Source organism: Malaclemys terrapin, chromosome 9 (genome assembly GCF_027887155.1).
Source record: "Malaclemys terrapin pileata isolate rMalTer1 chromosome 9, rMalTer1.hap1, whole genome shotgun sequence".
Lineage (NCBI taxonomy): Eukaryota > Metazoa > Chordata > Testudines > Emydidae > Malaclemys > Malaclemys terrapin.
In genome coordinates this window covers 23995801-24015199 of record NC_071513.1, presented here as the reverse complement: position 1 = coordinate 24015199, position 19399 = coordinate 23995801, and the positions used below count along the sequence as shown (strand labels likewise).

Below are 19399 nucleotides of genomic sequence, written 5' to 3'. Positions count from 1 at the left end.
AGATAGCCAAGATCCAAACCATTCTGGATGGCTTGTCTGGCGGGAAAGACAACATAAAGCTGGAACACAGGACAAGAGGAGTGTTCCTGGTGAATATCCACCTGACTAGCATGTAAGCCTCTGACCGCTGCCCTCTAAGTAGGTACCTAGTATAAATGCACTATTCCAAGGCTGCTATTATTTTAAATGTTGTTGTTTATTTTTATTAAAACAATGGACTGTTTGTTATATCCTCACATGGTTGTACTGGATTTCCATACAGTTGGAACATCAGATACATCTAGTCACACTTTCCTGATAATTTATTAGGAAGGAGGAAGCTTTTAAATATCTCGTATTTTCCAGCATCCCCATAAATAGTTCTGTGTTTTTCCATTCCACACCCTGGTGGTGGTTTCTCCTTTGTAAATTTACAATGGATTGGTGTCCTCACTCCTTGTACCGAAATCCTCATTTTGGTCAGAGTGGAAAATCCAGCAGCAATAAATAATAATAACTAATAGTGGTGAGCCATTTGGATTTCTCACCCAACCCTGTTTCTTGTTTAACATAAATCATGTAACTTGTATCTCCTACCCTGCCTTCCCCCAAACCAAATACTTAATCCTATGGTGCCATAGAAATTTTGTGAGCGTCCAGTTAACCTGGACATGAGCAAAGTGTACTTTAGTCCTTTCTGCTCTTCATTACCCTCCATGTTTCTGCCTACATGTAGATTCCACGCAGAGGAATTTTTCAGGGAAGCCTAAAGGGGAAGTAACTAGAAGTTATGGGGTGAAACTGAGCAAATGAAATTTGAAGTGGAACGCGAGGAAATTTATCCTAACACTGAGGTTTGATAGAATGTTTAGTTTTAGAGGACTTAAGCAGTAGGGCTTCCACCACTTCCCTTTAGAGCAGTAGTGGGCAACCTGTGGCCTGCATCAGGCCCTCGGCATGCAAATGTAAACAAGCGCTCTGGCGGCCTGCCAGCGGATTATCCTGACAGGCCACAGGTTGCCCACCACTGCTTTAAAGCAGTGTTTCTCAAACTTTTGTACTGGTGACCCCTTTCGCAAAGCAAGCCTCTGAGTGCAAACCCCTCCCCCCCCATACATTAAAAACACTTTTTAAATATATTTAACACCATTATAAATTCTGAAGGCAAAGCGGGGTTTGAGGTGGGCTGACAGCTCGTAACCCCTCATGTATTAACCTCCTGACTCCCTGAGGAGTCCTGACCCCCAGTTTGAGAACCCCTTCTTTAAAGGATAGACCACAAAGCTGTGGAGAACACACAGTAGAGAATAAACCTTCATTGGCCAGGGGAATGGACCTAGGATGCAATAGTTAAGGCTTGTCCACCTTTGATCTTGGCGTCTCCTAGTAGAAATTATTCTCTTTGTTAGTTGCATGATCGTTTTGACCATACTAACAACGCATTCTTATCCTTCCTCCTCCTCTCCCTCTAATTTTAAGTACACTATCCTCCTGCTTAACTCAAGAAACGAGATAACTAATGCGTATTAGCGATCCCATTGTAGTTTTACCAGGGTGGATAAAAATAAATGATTTAAACAAAATCAAATAAAAAAAATCCGATTTTTTTTAAATTTAAATCAGATTTTTTTGATAAAATGCTTTTTGAGGGAAAAAGCCTATCTAAGGATAGTTTTATTAAGATACATTATAGCTCAAAGATATCTCATCATGTAATAGGGATTATAAATTCTAACTCTATAGTATGAGACAATATATTCATGTAATGTTTAAGAAAAGTTTTGTAAATGAGTTCCAATAGTTCATGGATTTGGGACCCAATCTTATGGGGCTCCAGGGGCTTCTGTAGAGATTGTTTAGGTTAATCTTTCTATCTACCCAATGGGACTCAGTCTAGAAGATACCATCAGAGATTCTTAGTTTTGCAGTTCTCAAACTGGATTTGTGTTTCCAGAAATAATATGCTTGTTAACAGTAAAAATGGTTTTAAATAAATAAATAAATAATATATAGAGGTGAGAAATAACAGACCTCAACCCTATTGTCCCTCTGCAAATTTCTGTACACAGAGTCAATCCCTTACCTCTTTCCAAAAGTGCAAAGTTTCAAAAAGCTCAATGAACAGAAGATTGTTGGTGGCGGAATAGATCTGGACAAGGAGAAGAAGTCTGGAAATAAATGTGAGAAGAGAGGGACAGGCAGTAGAAACAAAAGTGAAACTGTTTGAGCAGCATATTCCAGAAGTCTTGAGGTCTTTCTGAGTGTAACCTTCATTGATTTGAGATCTACCATACCATTCTCTCACTAGAAGGGAAAACCTATAATGGCAGCAGGCCATAAGAGAGACCGAGTTTAGGAATATTTTAATGAAGTTCCTCTACCTGTGGGTAAGACAGGCATGCGTACAAAATGCAAACAGTGCAACAAAGAAATGCGAGGCCTGGTTGCCCGAATGAAACAACATCATGAGAAGTGTTCCTTCTCAGGAGGAAGCTGCATTGAAGATGATGAAAGGAACATATCTGAACATGCAGGATCTTCAGGTTGGTAAACTTTTTTATTTCATACTTCTTTCTTAAGGGCTGCCTGTCTTCCTTCTGGACTATTCTTGAATTTTCATATTTAAGCAAAAAATATAGTTGTTATTCTATGGTACTATCATTTTAGATGCAGTCGTGATAAAAAATAAATAGCTGAAATAGGCAGATCTTCCTTTTACAATTTCAACTTTAAAGTAGTAATGAGTGTCAGTGAATGCAATGAGTAATACTAAATGAGCAGTATGGTGATAATAATTAAATAACTTCATTGACTTATTTTGTTTAGGAGAATCCATCCTCAACATACAGGATTCTGAAGACTATCCACCTTTAAGATAACCATCATTTTCTATAGTTTCAGAGTTATCTGCCAATGATAACACTGGTCTACAATTTTTGAGAAGTCGTCTGCTTCAGAGATAAAATGTGCTATTTATTATGTATTTTGATGTGCTGAATTCAAATATGACAATTAAAACAACTGATTGGCTACTGTTTCCAAGATATTTAAGTTTTTACATTTTATGTCTATGTATATTGTGTAGATAGTAGAGTTTTAATCATAAATTGTAAACCTATGTCTTTTCATGTGTTTATGGTTGCTTTACATGATAATATTTCACCTGTCCTGTTTATGTAACACTTTAAAACTCAGCAAAAGGGTTATATAAATAAAATGTATTATGAAACAAAAGGCAAACTATTATGTACATAGTTTAGTCCTATTCAGTGTCTACTCGGCGCTTCTTGGCTTGTCTCTTGTATTCATTAAATGGAGCATCTCTTGTCATTGTTCAGCAATAGTCTGCAAGCATTGATGGGCTCCATTTGCCCTGATAGCGTTTCTCTATTGTTGCAATGTCCTGGTGAAATCACTCGCTGTGCTCGTCGCTCACTGCTCCGCAGTGCAGTGGAAAAAAATCTAGATGAGAGTGCAAAAAATGTATCTTTAGTGACATGTTGCAACCAAGGCTTTTGTATGCCTTGAGGAGGTTTTCCACCAACAACCTGTAGTTGTCTGTCTTCTTGTTTCCGAGAAAATTTATTGCCACTAACTGGAAGGCTTTCCATGCCGTCTTTTCCTTGCCACGCAGTGCATGGTCAAATGCATCATCTCAAAGAAGTTCACGAATCTGAGGACCAACAAAGACACCTTCCTTTATCTTAGCTTCACTTAACCTTGAAAATTTTCCATGGAGGTACTTGAAAGCTGCTTGTGTTTTGTCAATGGCCTTGACAAAGTTCTTCTTCAGACCCAGCTTGATGTGTAAGGGTGGTAACAAAATCTTCCTTGATTCAACAAGTGGTGGATGCTGAACACTTTTCCTCCCAGGCTCCAATGACTGTCGGAGTGGCCAATCTTTCTTGAGGTAGTGGAAATCTCTTGCACAACTATCCCATTCGCAGAGAAAACAGCAGTACTTTGTGTATCCAGTCTGCAGACCAAGCAAGAGAGCAACAACCTTCAAATCGCCACAAAGCTGCCACTGATGTTGGTCATAGTTTATGCACCTCAAAAGTTGTTTCATGTTGTCATAGGTTTCCTTCATATGGACTGCATGACCAACTGGAATTGATGGCAAAACATTGCCATTATGCAGTAAAACAGCTTTAAGACTCGTCTTCGATGAATCAATGAACAGTCTCCACTCATCTGGATCGTGAATGACGTTGAGGGCTGCCATAACACCATCGATGTTGTTGCAGGCTACAAGATCACCTTCCATGAAGAAGAATGGGACAAGATCCTTTTGACGGTCACGGAACATGGAAACCCTAACATCACCTGCCAGGAGATTCCACTGCTGTAGTCTGGAGCCCAACAGCTCTGCCTTACTCTTGGGTAGTTCCAAATCCCTGACAAGGTCATTCAGTTCACCTTGTGTTATGAGGTGTGGTTCAGAGGAGGAGGAGGATGGGAGAAAATGTGGGTCCTGTGACATTGATGGTTCAGGACCAGAAGTTTCATCCTCTTCCTCTTCCTCGTCTGACTCAAGTGAGAATGATTCTGGTGCATCAGGAACCGGCAGTCCTTCTCCGTGGGATACTGGGCGTATAGCTGATGGAATGTTTGGATAATGCACAGTCCACTTTTTCTTCTTTGACACACCTTTCCCAACTAGAGGCACCATGCAGAAGTAACAATTGCTGGTATGATCTGTTGGCTCACTCCAAATCATTGGCACTGCAAAAGGCATAGATTTCCTTTTCCTGTTCAACCACTGGCAAAGATTTGTTGCACAAGTGTTGCAGCATATGTGTGGGGCTCACCTCTTGTCCTGATCTCCAATTTTGCAGCCAAAATAAAGGTGATAGGTTTTCTTAACCATAGTGGTTATACTGCGCTTTTGTGATGCAAAAGTCACTTCACCACAAACATAGCAGGAGTTATCTCAGTGGTGGCAGATGACAGAACAAGAAGCAATGGTCTCAAGTTGCAGTGGGGGAAGTCCAGGTTGGATATTAGGAAACACTATTTCACTAGGAGGGTGGTGAAACACTGGAATGCGTTACCTAGGGAGGTGGTGGAGTCTCCTTCCTTGGAGGTTTTTAAGGCCCGGCTTGACAAAGCCCTGGCTGGGATGATTTAGTTGGGAATTGGTCCTGCTTTGAGCAGGGGGTTGGACTAGATGACCTCTTGAGGTCCCTTCCAACCCTGATATTCTATGATTCTATCTGCACTGTTCACACAAGTACGAGGCATCTCTGCTCACTTTGGCTAAACAGAAATGTGTCCCTTTGCAAAAGCAAACACTGACAAATAAGAGAGCATGACACTGTATGATTTCTAGAGCTGATATAGGGCAATTTGTTCAGCAGAGTGATGCATCATCCATGACTTCTAGGAATAACATGATGCAATTCATATCATGTATGACGCAATACCAGCTTCAGATTGCATCATTCATTGTTTTGCCTAAAAAGCAAGTACTGTCCAAACCCAGTCATAGATTTATTCATAGATCCAGTCAAAGATGTATTTTAGTCATTTCTGGTTTAAACTGAGATCCCTACCCTTTATAACTCACTTATCCTCCGCCATTCCCAAGTCAAGGGTCGTATATACTGACCCAATAGCATATCTTGAAAACTAGAGCCAATCAACAATTTTAAGCATCATTTTCGTTCTCAGTGACCCAGAATTAGTAACGTTTGACTACATTTATTTCAGAAGCATTTTGGCTGTAGAGCAGTGTAATGTTTCACTCACATCATGTATGTCACATAGCCACAGTATATCAACTGTATGAAAAAGAAAAAAAATCTCCATCATCCAGAAACAAGCATAGATAAGTTTTTGATAAAAACCAGCAGATTACAAAAAGAGGTAATTGATGAAAAAATTGCCCAGTTTGTTTATGCAACAAACTCTCCTTTCCGAATGATTGAGAACCCACACTTCATTAACGTGGTTCAGTCATTAAGACCAGGATACAATCCACCCAACAGAGCAGATTTCACAGGCAAATTGCTGGATAAAGTGTATGAAAGAGAAATTGAGCAGTGTGCAGGGTGAAATTGTTAACCTGAGTCTTGATGGGTGGAGCAATGTCCACAATGATCCTGTTGTATGTGCTTGTGTGACAACAGAAGAAGGGAATGTCTTCCTTACAGAAACAACTGATGCATCAGGATATGCACACACAGCAGAATACTTACAAGAAGTAGCAGTAAAAGCTATAACAAACTGTGAAAAAAAATTCAAATGTCTAGTACATAGCTTGGTCACAGACAATGCTGCAAATGTATCCAAGACGAGAAGAACTTATTTAGAAGAGAGTGAAGAGAGTCCCAAGCTAATAACATATGGTTGCAGTGCTCATTTGATGCACCTCCTAGCCAAAGACTTCGGTGTTCCAGAAATAAAAGCTAATGTTGTTGAAATGACAAAATATTTCCATAACAACCACTTTGCAGCAGCTGCTCTGAAAAAAGTGGGAGGAACCAAGCTAACTTTCCCACAAGACATGCGATGGAACTCAGTAGTGGACTGCTTTGAGCACTATATCAAGAACTAGCCTAATCTGATTATAGTTTGTGAACAAAATCGTGAAAAAATAGATGGCACTGTCACAGCCAAAGTTCTCAACATTGGGCTTAAGAGAAATGTATCGCTGAGTATCCTGAAGCCTATTTCTGTAGCCTTGAACAAAATGCAGGGAAATAGCTGTTCTATTGCTGATGCTGTTGAAATTTGGAAGGAACTGAGTGAGATCTTAAAAAGAGAAATATGCAATGACAGAGTTAAATTAAAAGCTTTAAAAAAACGAATGGGACAAGCACTATCTCCAGCTCATTTTCTTGCAAATATTCTCAATACTTGGTACCAGGGTCAAACTTTAACTGCTGAAGAAGAAGAGGAGTTGGCTATGACGTGGACATCCAGCAATCATCCCTCCATAATGCCAACTATAATAAACTTCAGAGCTAAGGGTGAACCATTCAAGAAATATATGTTTGCTGATGATATTTTAAAGAAAGTCACACCAGTTAACTGGTGGAAGTCACTTAAGCACTTATATTCAGAGACGGTTGATGTGATAATCTCACTTTTAACAGCTGTAGCTTCTTCTGCCGGTGTAGAAAGAATATTTTCTTCCTTTGGACTAATTCATTCCAAATTGAGAAATTGTTTGGGACCTGAAAAAGCAGGAAAGCTTGTTTTTCTTTTCCAGATTATGAACAAACAGGAAAATGAAGGCGAAGATGACTGAGTTAGCTGCAGAAGCCAATATTTTAAATTTCTCATGAACTGGCTGACATAGTCAATTTAATTTTTGCTGTTGTTTTCTTTTTAAATATTTCATTAAACTATTTTAGTTAAAAACAATTTTAACAAAAACAAACCTGATTTTAGAAATCTTGAATGTTTAACTAAATTCAAAAATTCATATGCTTGTTATGTTAAAATATTATATGTTTGCCACTGAAGAAAAAAATCCAGAATACATAACGCTGTTGTTTTAGTTAATTAAAACAATTTAAATGTCTGTCTGGTGCTGTTCTCCTCCTAATACAGCATGGCAAGAAAATCCTCCAAATATTGATGATTAACCTGTTGAATTGGAGATAGTTCACCTTCAAAGCATAAATATCTGCTTCATTTACCTTTGGTAAATGTAATAACCAAACAATCATTCCTTTTCTGATATAGCTGTAAAACTCATCTGAAAAGTTTTCAAAATAAATCACTTTAAAAATGTATAGTGTGTACTTTTTAAAAATGAAACCAACATCTATCTCTGAGTTGTGAAGAATATGTATTAAGGTTATAACAATCAACAAGAATGCACTTTTATATAGAAATCCATGATTAAATCGAGTCTACCTGACTAGTGATTTAAATCATGATTTAAATCATTTTGATTTAAATCAAATCCACCCTGAGTTTTATTACAAGGTAAACTAGTCGAGTTCACCATGGGTGGGAAGTATAGGGCTGGGCCATACCTTGCTACATCTCTGGAAACACTGTCAGTGCTCCACTTAGGACTCTACAGTGCAATAAACATTGCAAATTAGCTGTCTCAGTGTAGAAAGCCAAACAAGCACACCTCTGTGTCAGTGAAGATAAAGCTTCAGTGTTGGCATTGTCACTATGCTTTACCTGTCCCAAGAGGAATCACCAGTGTCCCTTACACACAGCTGTATCTTCCTCTGCCAGTAGGGCATATCCTGCCAGCATAAATTTTGTTATTCATTTTAAAAAATCAGGCTTTGTTTGAAAGCTACTTTATTTTGTATTATTTGCCTTTTTTTTTTTTTTTTTCCTTTTCCAGATCCAAAATGTCCAGGGGATGTAGATCTCCAAAACAGCGACTGGGACATCAAGACAATTACCAGCTCATTGAAATTCTACCTCAGGTAACTTTACTGCTCACTGTCTTATTTTTGACTCTCCCAGGTGGGGCTGGAACTCTTTGGGCGAAGATGGTGTCTTGTTTGAAAAAACGTGTCTGTTGTAAAAACCTCACATGCACTTAGAAAGCTATGTAAATAAAAGAAATTAGGATTGAGTGCCAATTGGGCAGCCTCAAGAATCCATGGGAATTGGAGTGGAAAATATGACTTTCCTTTCCGTTCATCTTCCAACGTAATTGAGAACAGAGTTGTAACCGCTCCTCTGCTCTTTGAGGAATTCAGTGTTGTTTCTGTGTGTTTCAGGAATCTAGCTGAACCTGTCATGACGTACAGACTCCATAAAGAGCTGGTCTCGGCTGCGAGTAAGTCCCAACAGCTTCACTACTGATAGGCCCCATACCCCTCTCCTGCGTAAGAAGGCATTGCTCCACTAACTCAACACAACGCTGACTATATGTCACGTGTGGAGTTCCAACTCAAGTGAGACATGTTGTAGTCAGATGACCAACATCTAGGCCTTGCAGTGTATGGGATCCAACAGGGACTGCTGTCATTGCAGCCAGCCACATCCATCTGGAACCTGGTAGGGAAGGAAAATCAGATGATTCACTCGCTGGGATGCTAAATCATAAGAGCGTCTCTGTGCATCACTGAATGGCACCCTAGAGTTCAGTACTGCCGTGGGATTAGAGAGTACTCAGCATTTGCAGGATCATGTCCCTTACTCATTTGGGCCATATCCTCAGTGGGAGTAAATTGGCAAAGCTTCAATAGAGCTATGCCGATGTTCACTGGCTGAGGAGCTGGCCCATTGTACTTATAATAGAACCTCACTCCTGCTTCCAGTTTCTTAGTTTGTTTGAAGGGATCATTCTAAAAGGATGACTCCATTTCGTCCCCATCATCCTTTACATTACAGGGTACTTCTATGTGCCTGGGTTTGGATCCCTTCAGAGACACTCCCAGTGAGGCGTGGAGTAAGGGGATCTTTTAAAATATGTGTGTGTGTGTCTATATCAGATGTATAAAAAGTGAACTGGCCCAGTTGTGCTAACAGGAGCATTTCCTGACAGATTTATGTTTTTAAAATTGTAAATAGAGACATAAAGTGACAGGCCCCAATGGCTATGCAGTATCTCAGATGTCCCTCTTTGTCACCGAGATTTGTCCTGGAATGTTGACCCCGTAGTACCTTCAAGTATGCAAAATGCATTTTTCTGATGGTGCATTTAGTGCTAAGTAACAGACCAAACTGACAAAGGTCAGGCAAGTAGCATGAGTATGTTAACAGGCCATATCTAAGACTCATTTAAAACCAGGGTCTGCATCAATCCTGCTAAAATGTCTTTTTGCAAATTATCTTTCATAATTTTAAAGTAACTGCACCCTAATAATTACATCTAGAGCAGAAGTGCAGAGATAGAGAGCCTGGGCATGCAGTTACTTAAGCAACTTTCTTAATAAAAGAGACGATGGTGTTTTAAAATGTCCTGTATCTGGGGAAAACACATTGGGCTCAAACCTGAGGTGGTGAGCACCTGCAGCTCCATGGAACTGCAGCTTGGCACCTCCTTGGCCCTTAGAAAATTAATAATGTTGCTTCTCGTTCTGCTAAAGAAAAATTCTCCTCCTCCAGATGACTGTGCTCAAACCCAAGAGTTACTAGATTTCTATCTTATTATACCAATTATAGCTGGGTAGATGGAAATATTAACCCCCTCCCTTGCCCTCCTTCAGAAACCTCACCTTATCCATGAAGTTTTCCAGCTATAAAGATCATACTCTGTACTGCGTGCATTGTGTATTTTATTGTTCCAGGTTGGTTTGTGCCTCTTGACTGGATGCTTATTAACCCTGTGCATTTTACTAAGTAGCAGTGCTGATAACAGTCTCAGCAGAGGGGCCTGGATTGCTCGCTTGGCCCTAGAACTGCTTTTGCTAGATCTGGGTTGAGGTACCTAGGGTCAGTGTGCGAGGGAAGTGGCTGCTCATGCTGTATTGGTTCTGGTCATGCAGCACATTTCACCAGCACTAAATTCAGTTGAAAAACCCTATTCTGAACCCCTTTTAAGTTTGATTTCACCTCTTTCCACATCACTTCATTTTTCATTATGATAACCTTGCTACGGTGTAATTTGACTCCATCCAGGTTGCTCTCATTTGCTCTTGGCAGGCTGGCCCCACACCTCAGAGAATAACACCGATTTTTTTTTTTTTTAAGCAGTAGGCAAAACCTTCTCTCTTGTTTCTTTCCAGAGTCTGAGAACCTGGATTACAGGCTGGGAGCCATTCACTCTTTGGTTTATAAACTACCTGAGAAGAATAGAGAGATGTTGGAACTCCTCATACGACACCTGGTCAAGTAAGCAGAATCCAGTAAATATTCCTGTTAAACCAGAGAGATTAAAAAAAGGGAGTCAGAGAAGCCAGCCTGTTTCTCTGGCAAATTAATTAAGCCTTGACAACTATTGTACAGCTGGGAATATACTGCCCAAATTGTGTGGCTATCCCTGTATTTGATATTCCCCTGTCCACCTGCCACTTCCGTTCAGTGGCTGCTTTATGAGAAGCACCAGGCAGAGAATAATTTTTATATGATAATATGGTCTAACAGACCAGAGCTGTAAACCTAGTGTCTGGCCAGCCCAATTAGCAACAACATTATGTCTGGAATTCTGGAGCAGTTTTAAGACCCCTGTTCCCTGGGACTGGAGATTAAGCACATACTGGGTGCACTTCTTGTACTATGGATTCAATGTTCTTTGTCCTTTGAGCAGCATTGGTGCTAGGCACATTAGCCTTCAAGCCCTCCCTAATGTCCAGTTAGGAGCTGATTTTTCTGAGGTGCTGGGCAGCTGTGGCTCTGTTTGACTTCAGCTGCTGTCATGAGCACTCAGCACCAATGAAGATCGGTTCATTGATGGTGAAGGCACTGGAGCTGCTGTTTTCTTCCCCTCCTTTCACAGTGAATGTGAGGCTGCAAGGTGCAGAACCTGGTATCCTCATCTCACGTGGGAGTCAGAGAGAGAGTCAGCTCTTGGCGGTGCTCATTGTGCCAGCCATGCTGAAGCTCTAGGGGAGGGAACGATGCTGGAGTTCTGCTCAGTAACAGACATGGTTTGGGGAGGGACTGGCCTCCAGATTGAAAGGATGCACTTTGGCCAAACTGGAAGAGCCACTTCCAAAACGGGACATTTACAGGGCTGGTTTGGGTTGGTAAAACCACACTGGGCAGGGATTTATTTTGCAGCTCCAAAGGGGGATTTAGATCTTGGTGCTATTTGGTCTTAACCCATCTATTTCAGGGGTAAGAAGGCTGGATACATGGTCATGGTACATGGAGTTGTCGCTAGCCTTTGGCAGACATGATCTTTTTAAAAAACTTCTCTGCAGAAGGGGCAAGATTTGCAGTCAGACTGATCCATTATTAATAGTAGCTCTGTTGTTGCCTACACAGAGTTTTGCATTGAGGGCCCTATTCCCCACCTTGTTTATGCTGGCAAAAATCTTATAAATGCCAATAGAAGGTAGATGGCAGAAGTAAAACTCAAAGCTCTGCATCAGAATATCTCTGCTCCCAGCCCTTGAAGTTCAGACTCCAATTCTATACCTGAATTCTGTGTGGTCTCTTCTTAGATTAGCCTATAAATCATTCCACAATTGGCGCTATTCAGTGGGGCTGCGTATGGCACCGAAATCTAAACACAGCTACATAAATAGCACTCTGTTTCTTGAAAGCCATGACACTTTAAGAAAAACGATACCGTAGAGATCTCTCTGAAATCTTCCAGAAATTCCATCCTTATATGCAGTTCTTCTTCTTTGGGAAAAAAATCCCAATGCATGTCTTGGCTAAATAAATCATTCCAAAGTAAATGGTTCATTTAACATGCATGTAGCACGGACAGCTAATGATTCCCGGGGTAATGATCCTTCTAAAAGAGGAGCCAGACATTCTAAGGGATCAAATCACAATGCCAGTACATCACAATCCCAGTCTTTCTGCACAGACTAAGAATGTGCTTGTCATAACCAGATACATGTTTTATGACCAGCTCCATGGGCATTGGAAAACTAGTCTGCTTTAGCAATATGGAGGAAATTGAATTAATTAGTCTTGCAATTTTTAAATGACCTTTCACATTGTCTTCTAATCTCATCTTTTTATTTTATCTTCCTCTTTCCATGCTTACAGCGTGTGTGAGCACAGCAGGGAGAATCTGATGTCCCCATCTAACATGGGGGTTATATTCGGCCCAACTCTTATGCGGGCGCAGGAGGACACGGTTGCTGCCATGATGAATATCAAGTTCCAAAACATTGTGGTTGAGATCCTCATTGAGCACTTTGACAAGGTATGGGACCAGCCCTCAAGAGCTTGCCTCGGAAGCTCACTACTGCTCTATCAAGTCCTTGTGGATCATCGTGCTGTGTGGTCTGGAGCACTAGCTTGTTTTGCTGGATTCCCCTTATGATTTTAATTGTACTATTCAGAGATGCACGAAGTGGAAGCAAAAGCTGTAACCATCACATGTTCTTCACAATTTCCTTTGGTTACTTCATAAAATCTTGGTTTTCTTAAGGGGCTGCAGTCACTGCTTTAACAGAAGAAACTCCCCACTGGGAAACTTGCTATATAACTGTACAGTATGGGAGTTCTACATCTTCCTCTGAAGCAACTGGTGTTGACTGGGGACAGAAAACCAAACTGTATGGACAATCGGTCTCACCTGGCATGGTCCAACTTAGGTCACTGTAGAACTACTCATAAGTGAAGTCTCTTTTAAGTGACTTCCTAAAGGATCAACAAAAACAAGTTGCCTGTTAGATAGGGATCTTTTTAACTAAAAATTGAAGAAAGCCACATGTGGTGGCACTTCAAAGTGACCTCTTGAGAGAGGAGCTGCCAATTGGAGGGGAGGGGGGTCTTTAGTGCAAGTTTCAGCAGACACCTGGCATTTTTGAGTTCTGTATAGAGTAATACTTTGCCCATAAAGCCCTAGACAGTGGAACTGGCGGAAAGGATCAGCTGCTGATACAGAGTTTCGAAAGAGTTCACGCTATTATTATTTAATTATGGAGGTGTTGATAGCAGCTCCATATTTAAAGTTGCACCAAGGTTTTCATTTTCATGGGACCTTAATTTAATATTTGTATTACAGTAGTGGTCAGAAGCCTCAATCAGGACTGGAGCCTCATTATGCCTGGTGCTGCACAAAAACATGTGTTTACACACACACACTCACACACACACACAACAGCAAGCTGATGTTGATCATGGCTTTCTCCCTTGTGATGGAATGTAGAGTACTCTGCTACCTAATGTGTTAGTGATTTGTCACTAATAATATCTGGTATAAATTTAATCATTTGGTATTTTTGGGGGGTGGTTTGGAAGAATATAATTGTGTTTTATAATAAAATGTGAAAACTGATCAGCTGCAGCATGCAGTACAAGGTATTAGGGTCAGATTCATTCCTGAATAACAGCACAACTTACTAGGGATGAATTCGGCCCTTTATCTTTACTTAGCACCCTTGATCACAGAATACTTCACAGAGAAAATCCGCCATATGAGAAGAGGAAAGCTGTGAAGCATGCTTTAAGGAGAGGTAGTTACCTGCCTTTGAGGGGGATGGAGAGAGAGTTCCTGTGAGACAGATCAGCACAAGTGAAAAGTGACCCCCCACACACACACTTCTGGGGAGGGGAGAGTAGGTCACATGTGAAGCAGCACAGTAGTTGAGCAGGTGAGCGTATGGTCAGAGGTAGAGCAGAGATCAGAAGAGAAGAGTGAGTAGTAGATGGTGGTACTGGGGGTTGGGATAGGATGGACGAATCCATGGAGATTTGAGTACCCGCAGGACAATTTTAGTTGGATTTAGAAATTGACAAGAAGCCAGTGAAAATAACACACCTTGGTCTCGTTACAGTTCATTGAAACCATTCCCTAGCAAGCTCTTTCAGCTGAACAGCTAGTTGATTATAAGTTAAATGCTCAGATTCTGCACTACAGTATGACCTCTCTCTCTGTCTTCTGTGTTATAGAGCCTGCAGCCCAGATAATGGCCTGCAGAGGGGAGCCAGGGAAAATGTATGATTAATCTACCATCTCCAAGCTCTAGAATGAAATATTAATTAAGACAGACCTCCACTTCCTTGCCTTTAATTTCTGCAATGATAAGGCTAAGCTAGTAATGTTTTATTAGACTGAGCTTATAAACGCAGCTTCAGTGTCTAAAATAACTTCAACTGACATATAAGCAAATACTTCAAATGAGTTTGAAGTAGAATAGATATATTATTTATACAGTGCATTATGAAGACTCTAAGGACAAGGAAATTCACTAAGTCAGTTTGAGTAATTATTGTTTCAACAGCTTAACTTTCCATACCACAGCTAAATTAAAAATGTGATTCCTCTGGAAATAACTCCTGTTGCTGTATGAACTTCAGTGTCTAATGCTGAGATTGGGTCAATATCATTATATTTCTGAATTATTTAAATTTGATTTTCATTTCAAAATACACAAAGCAAGCAGGACTTGTGTCAGCATCTTGGAAAGCTTTGGACGGGTGCATATTTCAGCAGCACTGCATATTTCAGCAACTAATAGTGCCAAAGAAACCTCCTTGGCATCAAGGCAAAGGGAACACTCTGGACCTTCGTATTCTAGGATGGAGAAAAAGTATCGCCATCTGCAAAGAACAGAACCGCTGGAATCAGAATCTGTTAAATGTCAACAGCTGCTTTATGTCACAGGATCTTGAAGGCAAAAGATCCAAAACCAAGAGATTGGAGTTTGGAAGAGATTCCTGAATTCTTGCCCTGAATTCAGAGAGGCAGCTGTGTGCATACAGCTGCAGGGCATGGAATATCGCTCAGGCCGAATACAAAGAGAGATGGAAAAAAGCAGGGGCACCCGCCCAATCCTAACAAACAGCATTTGTACCAAACTGACTGAGAGTTTGAGAAATGGTTAATGCCACCGAAAATATTACATCCCTTTACTTGCTTGGTCAGTCGAGAGAGATCGTGCTCCCTATTGCTCTCGTGCTGGTATTGTAAGTTAGACCTTTGGGAGTCTGATTGCAGAGATGTCTGGGACCCGTCATCACTTTTATACATTCTGCCAGGTCTTCATGACCCAAGAAGATTCAGGAAAAAGAAGCTGGAGAGTGTTACACTGTCTCATCCCACTTGCTTGACCTCACAGAATTTCTCTTGGTTTGAAAGAGGAAGGACATCAGTTTTCTAACAAATCCCCAGCTGCCTGCTTGTACCAGCTTTTTGGTCTGTTTGCACCATCAGAGCAGCACAAAGGTGGTGGAGCAGGGGGGGAAAGGTTTTATACTGGGGAAAAAGTGATTATTCCATCTAAAACATGCATGAATGACCCCCCCCCCAAAAAAATCCCTGAACCAAAAACGGGCAGAACTGGCAGCATGCTTCCCCACGCAGTGAGAGTCCCCTCTCCAGTGACAACGTGGTTCAGTCTCCAGGCTTCAGTCATTTTCTGTTCTTTCTGCCAGTGCTGCTAGCAAAAGAGTCAGTTATGATTTTTTTTACGATTGGGATTCTTGCGCGTGACTAGCAATGCATTCCACACAGGTCACCTAACTGTCAGCTTGTAATGAGTTTTGGTCTCTATCAACTCAGGCCAAGTTTAGATCAGTGATCTAAAAGGGAACATCTGTGTATCCCCTTCCAGTTTCCCTGGGCCATCCATTCCCGGCCTATACAATAACTGAGCATTTAGGCCCAATCTAATCCCCTGTAATGTCAGTGGAAAGAATTCAATAGCAGGTGGATTGCAGCCTTCACGTAGTCAAGTATCAGAGGGGTAGCCGTGTTAGTCTGGATCTGTAAAAAGCAACACAGAGTCCTGTGGCACCTTTAAGACTAACAGATGTATTGGAGCATAAGCTTTTGTGGGTGAATACCCACTTCGTCAGACCCATGCATCTGATGAAGTGGGTATTCACCCACGAAAGCTTATGCTCCAATACATCTGTTAGTCTTAAAGGTGCCACAGGACTCTCTGTAGCCTTCATGTAGTATTTTATGTCTTCAGAAGCCTGTCCAAAGGTTCATCGATCTTCTTCAACTGTGAAGAAAGCACTTGAATAAATGAGAGCAACTAAATGAAAACCAGCCCATGTCAGAAGTAAGGACTGGCTGACCGGTATGCCGGGGAACCAGATTTATTAATCAGTGATTGTTTTTAAGACAAATTAGTAACTGAGCGACCATGGATCTGATGGTTTCTTTTGATGCTAATGCGGGGGTTGTTTGAATGATTTCTGCAGAAGATTAAATTTGCTCTTCTCAGCAAAACTAGTCATTTCTCATCAACTGTCTGTTTTGAGGCCTGGTTAATATGCCCTGCCATCATGTGCAAAGGCATGTTTTATTAGTTTTTTTTTATAGCATTCTCTAGTTTAGCATTTCAGTTTTTGAAGTGGGTGCGTGCAAAGCTGCATAACAGGAAATCTGTCTAGAAACCCACACCAAAAGACATAGCAGCCTAGTGAACACAGTTAGTAATGCACAGCTTTCCCCAAAGCTCAGTGGTTGTACTGAACGTAAGTACAGCATCTGGCAGATCCTCAGCCCTGTTCCACCACCTTTGTGCTGCTCTGATGGTGCAAACAGACCAAAAAGCTGGTACAAGCAGGCAGCTGGGGATTTGTCCAGCATAGGAGAATTCCTAGGTGCTGTAGGACTGTCCATAGCCAGCTCATATGCTATCTAGGGTAGCCGGGTGGCCAGGTGCCTGGTTTTTGACCGAAAAGTCCAGTCAAAAAGGGGACCTGACAGTGTCCAGTCAGATCTACTGACCAGACACCCAAAGTCTGGTTATTGCAGGCAAGGGAGGAGGGGAGGTGGCAGGTCATCACCCTCACCAGCCCCTACTCAGCTGGGGCTGCCTCCTACCTGTGTCGGGTGACTGCAGCTCCCAGCCCCGGCTCTGCAGGCGAGTCTCTCTTGACCCAGAAGCGGGGGTGAGTGGGTGGGGAAAAGCAGCAAGCAACAAGGAAGAGGAGTGGATGGGTGTGGGGCCTTGAGAGGACGGGGTGGGCAGGGCCTTGGGGAAAGAGGCGGGGCAGGGGCAGGGTTTTGGGGGGAAGAGGCAGGGCACAGGTGGGGCCTCGGGGAGGAAGAGGTGAGGCAGGGGAGTTTCCAGCACTCCTGCTGCAGTGTCCGTTTTTTTAATTATTAACAAGTTGGCAGTCCTAATGCTATCGCTTCACCCTAGCCTTGGTGTAGAGAGGATGTTGGCAGGTGCTGGGGAGAAAGAGCATTGCTGCACTCTAGTGATCCCCGGCTCACCTACCAGCCCCAGGGGGACAGGGGAGAGACGTATTCAGCCACCATAGTTTAGAGCAACCCTAAACCAGCGCTAAACTAAGCCAGGGGAAGGGTAAACTTAACTCCAGGATTGCTGAGCTGCACCTGGCCCTTTTGCAGTTCCCCAGGTCAGCTGCACCCAGCGCTTATTGGACATAGTTTAGGACTGAGCTCTGGGTGTGTGCTTTATCTCCGTGAGCTGCATTTCCCTTATTACCGGGCTCTTGAGTCCCATGGCTTTGGGGTGGGAGTCTACCCTTTGGGAAGGGAATGCATGAATCGTGAGCAGCAACGCTTAAAAAAATAGCAGGAGCTTTGCAAAAAATCCGAAGTAGACTCTTTTTGGATGTAAATGATTAACATTGCCTAGCCAATGATACCGGTAATAAGAGGTTGTTCTTCTATAACCCCTTCCAGTCCTTTACAAATAGTAATAAATAGATCCTCACAATACCCCCATGAGGGAGGGAAATAACATAGTTTCCTCCTGTAAAATTGGGATTAAGGCACAGAGAAGCTAACTGAATTTCCCAGCATCACAGATGCATGTCGGGGTCAGAGTCAAGAATAAAACTCTAGTGTCTTGGCTCCTAGATCTGTGCTTTTAATCCAAGACCATTCTTCCCTCTTGTTCAGAGCTTTGAATCTTGATGTCAACTGTAGCCCATTTGAGGATGTCTTCTAGTTAAAAATCTGTTTGACTAAGGGGCTCAGGGGAAACCCCGGGAGTCTGGCCTGATTGGCCCAGTATAGTGAGTGTCAAATAACAGTAGAGCAGAGGATCAACTGAAATCATGTCCTTCTAAATCCCTCTTCCCTACAGATCTACTCCAGTCCACCTGAGGACAGTGCTGCCCCCCCAGTGCCTCCTCCCAGGGTAGCTGCCCGAAGGCACAAACCCATCACAATTTCCAAGCGCCCGCTGAGGGAAAGACCTGTCTTTTATGGTGGTTCCCTGGAAGAAAATCAAGGTCAGTTTAGCTGTTCACTGATACTGCCTCAGTCTCCAGGTTTTACGTTTCTCTTGTCGGCATTGTACGTTGGATCCCAGCTTCCCACTCACTGGGGGAGGGATGGATTTGAAACTGCAGCAGCAGCATAATCACATTTCCAAGGGCATTAATGTGTGAGGTGGGAAGAGGGGTTGTTTGGGGTTTTTGTTTCCCCTTGTAGAAAGTGGAAGGAGAGTAAATATCTGCATTTAGGCTGCTTCTGATTTAACAGCCCCTAAACTACTTTGGAGCAGGGTTTTCTCATAGCTTGATACTTCAGAGATCTAAATTAAACACAGTTCTCTTCCATTGGAAAGGGCTTCACAGTTCCACAGATAAAAGTGCAGAGTAATGTAATAGATTTGAAAAATAAAAGTATCTTCTCTAACACACCATATGAGATGCAGAGCTAGCGTAGATCCCAGCATTGCTGAGCCACTGAGTGCAGTCAAGCTAAGCAGATCAGAGCTTCCTTTAAGCCCTAGGATTGACTTACCTTGTACTGAACAAAGCTCAATATTGAGGGAGTTCTTGATGAGCCTGAGCCACTGGCAATTTAGGGTGAATCAAGTGAGGCACCACAAGAAAAATAAGAGCGAGGAATTGAGTCATTGCTTAACAAGCCCTGATTAAAGCGTTTCCCTGCCCAAACTCTCCTGTTCAATTACTTTTG

General features: G+C 42.0%; 1 protein-coding gene across 2 annotated transcripts in view; it reads left to right on the top strand.

The window, feature by feature from the left end:
• The window catches only part of OPHN1 (oligophrenin 1), a 128109-nt gene that overhangs the window by 98680 nt on the left and 10030 nt on the right, over positions 1 to 19399 (top strand). For both annotated transcript variants that reach the window (XM_054040035.1, XM_054040034.1), the window contains 5 exons: positions 8300 to 8384; positions 8685 to 8743; positions 10638 to 10743; positions 12577 to 12736; positions 18558 to 18705. In XM_054040035.1, coding sequence (XP_053896010.1) covers positions 8300 to 8384; positions 8685 to 8743; positions 10638 to 10743; positions 12577 to 12736; positions 18558 to 18705 — 558 coding nt within the window. The remainder of the gene's footprint in view (positions 1 to 8299; positions 8385 to 8684; positions 8744 to 10637; positions 10744 to 12576; positions 12737 to 18557; positions 18706 to 19399) is intronic.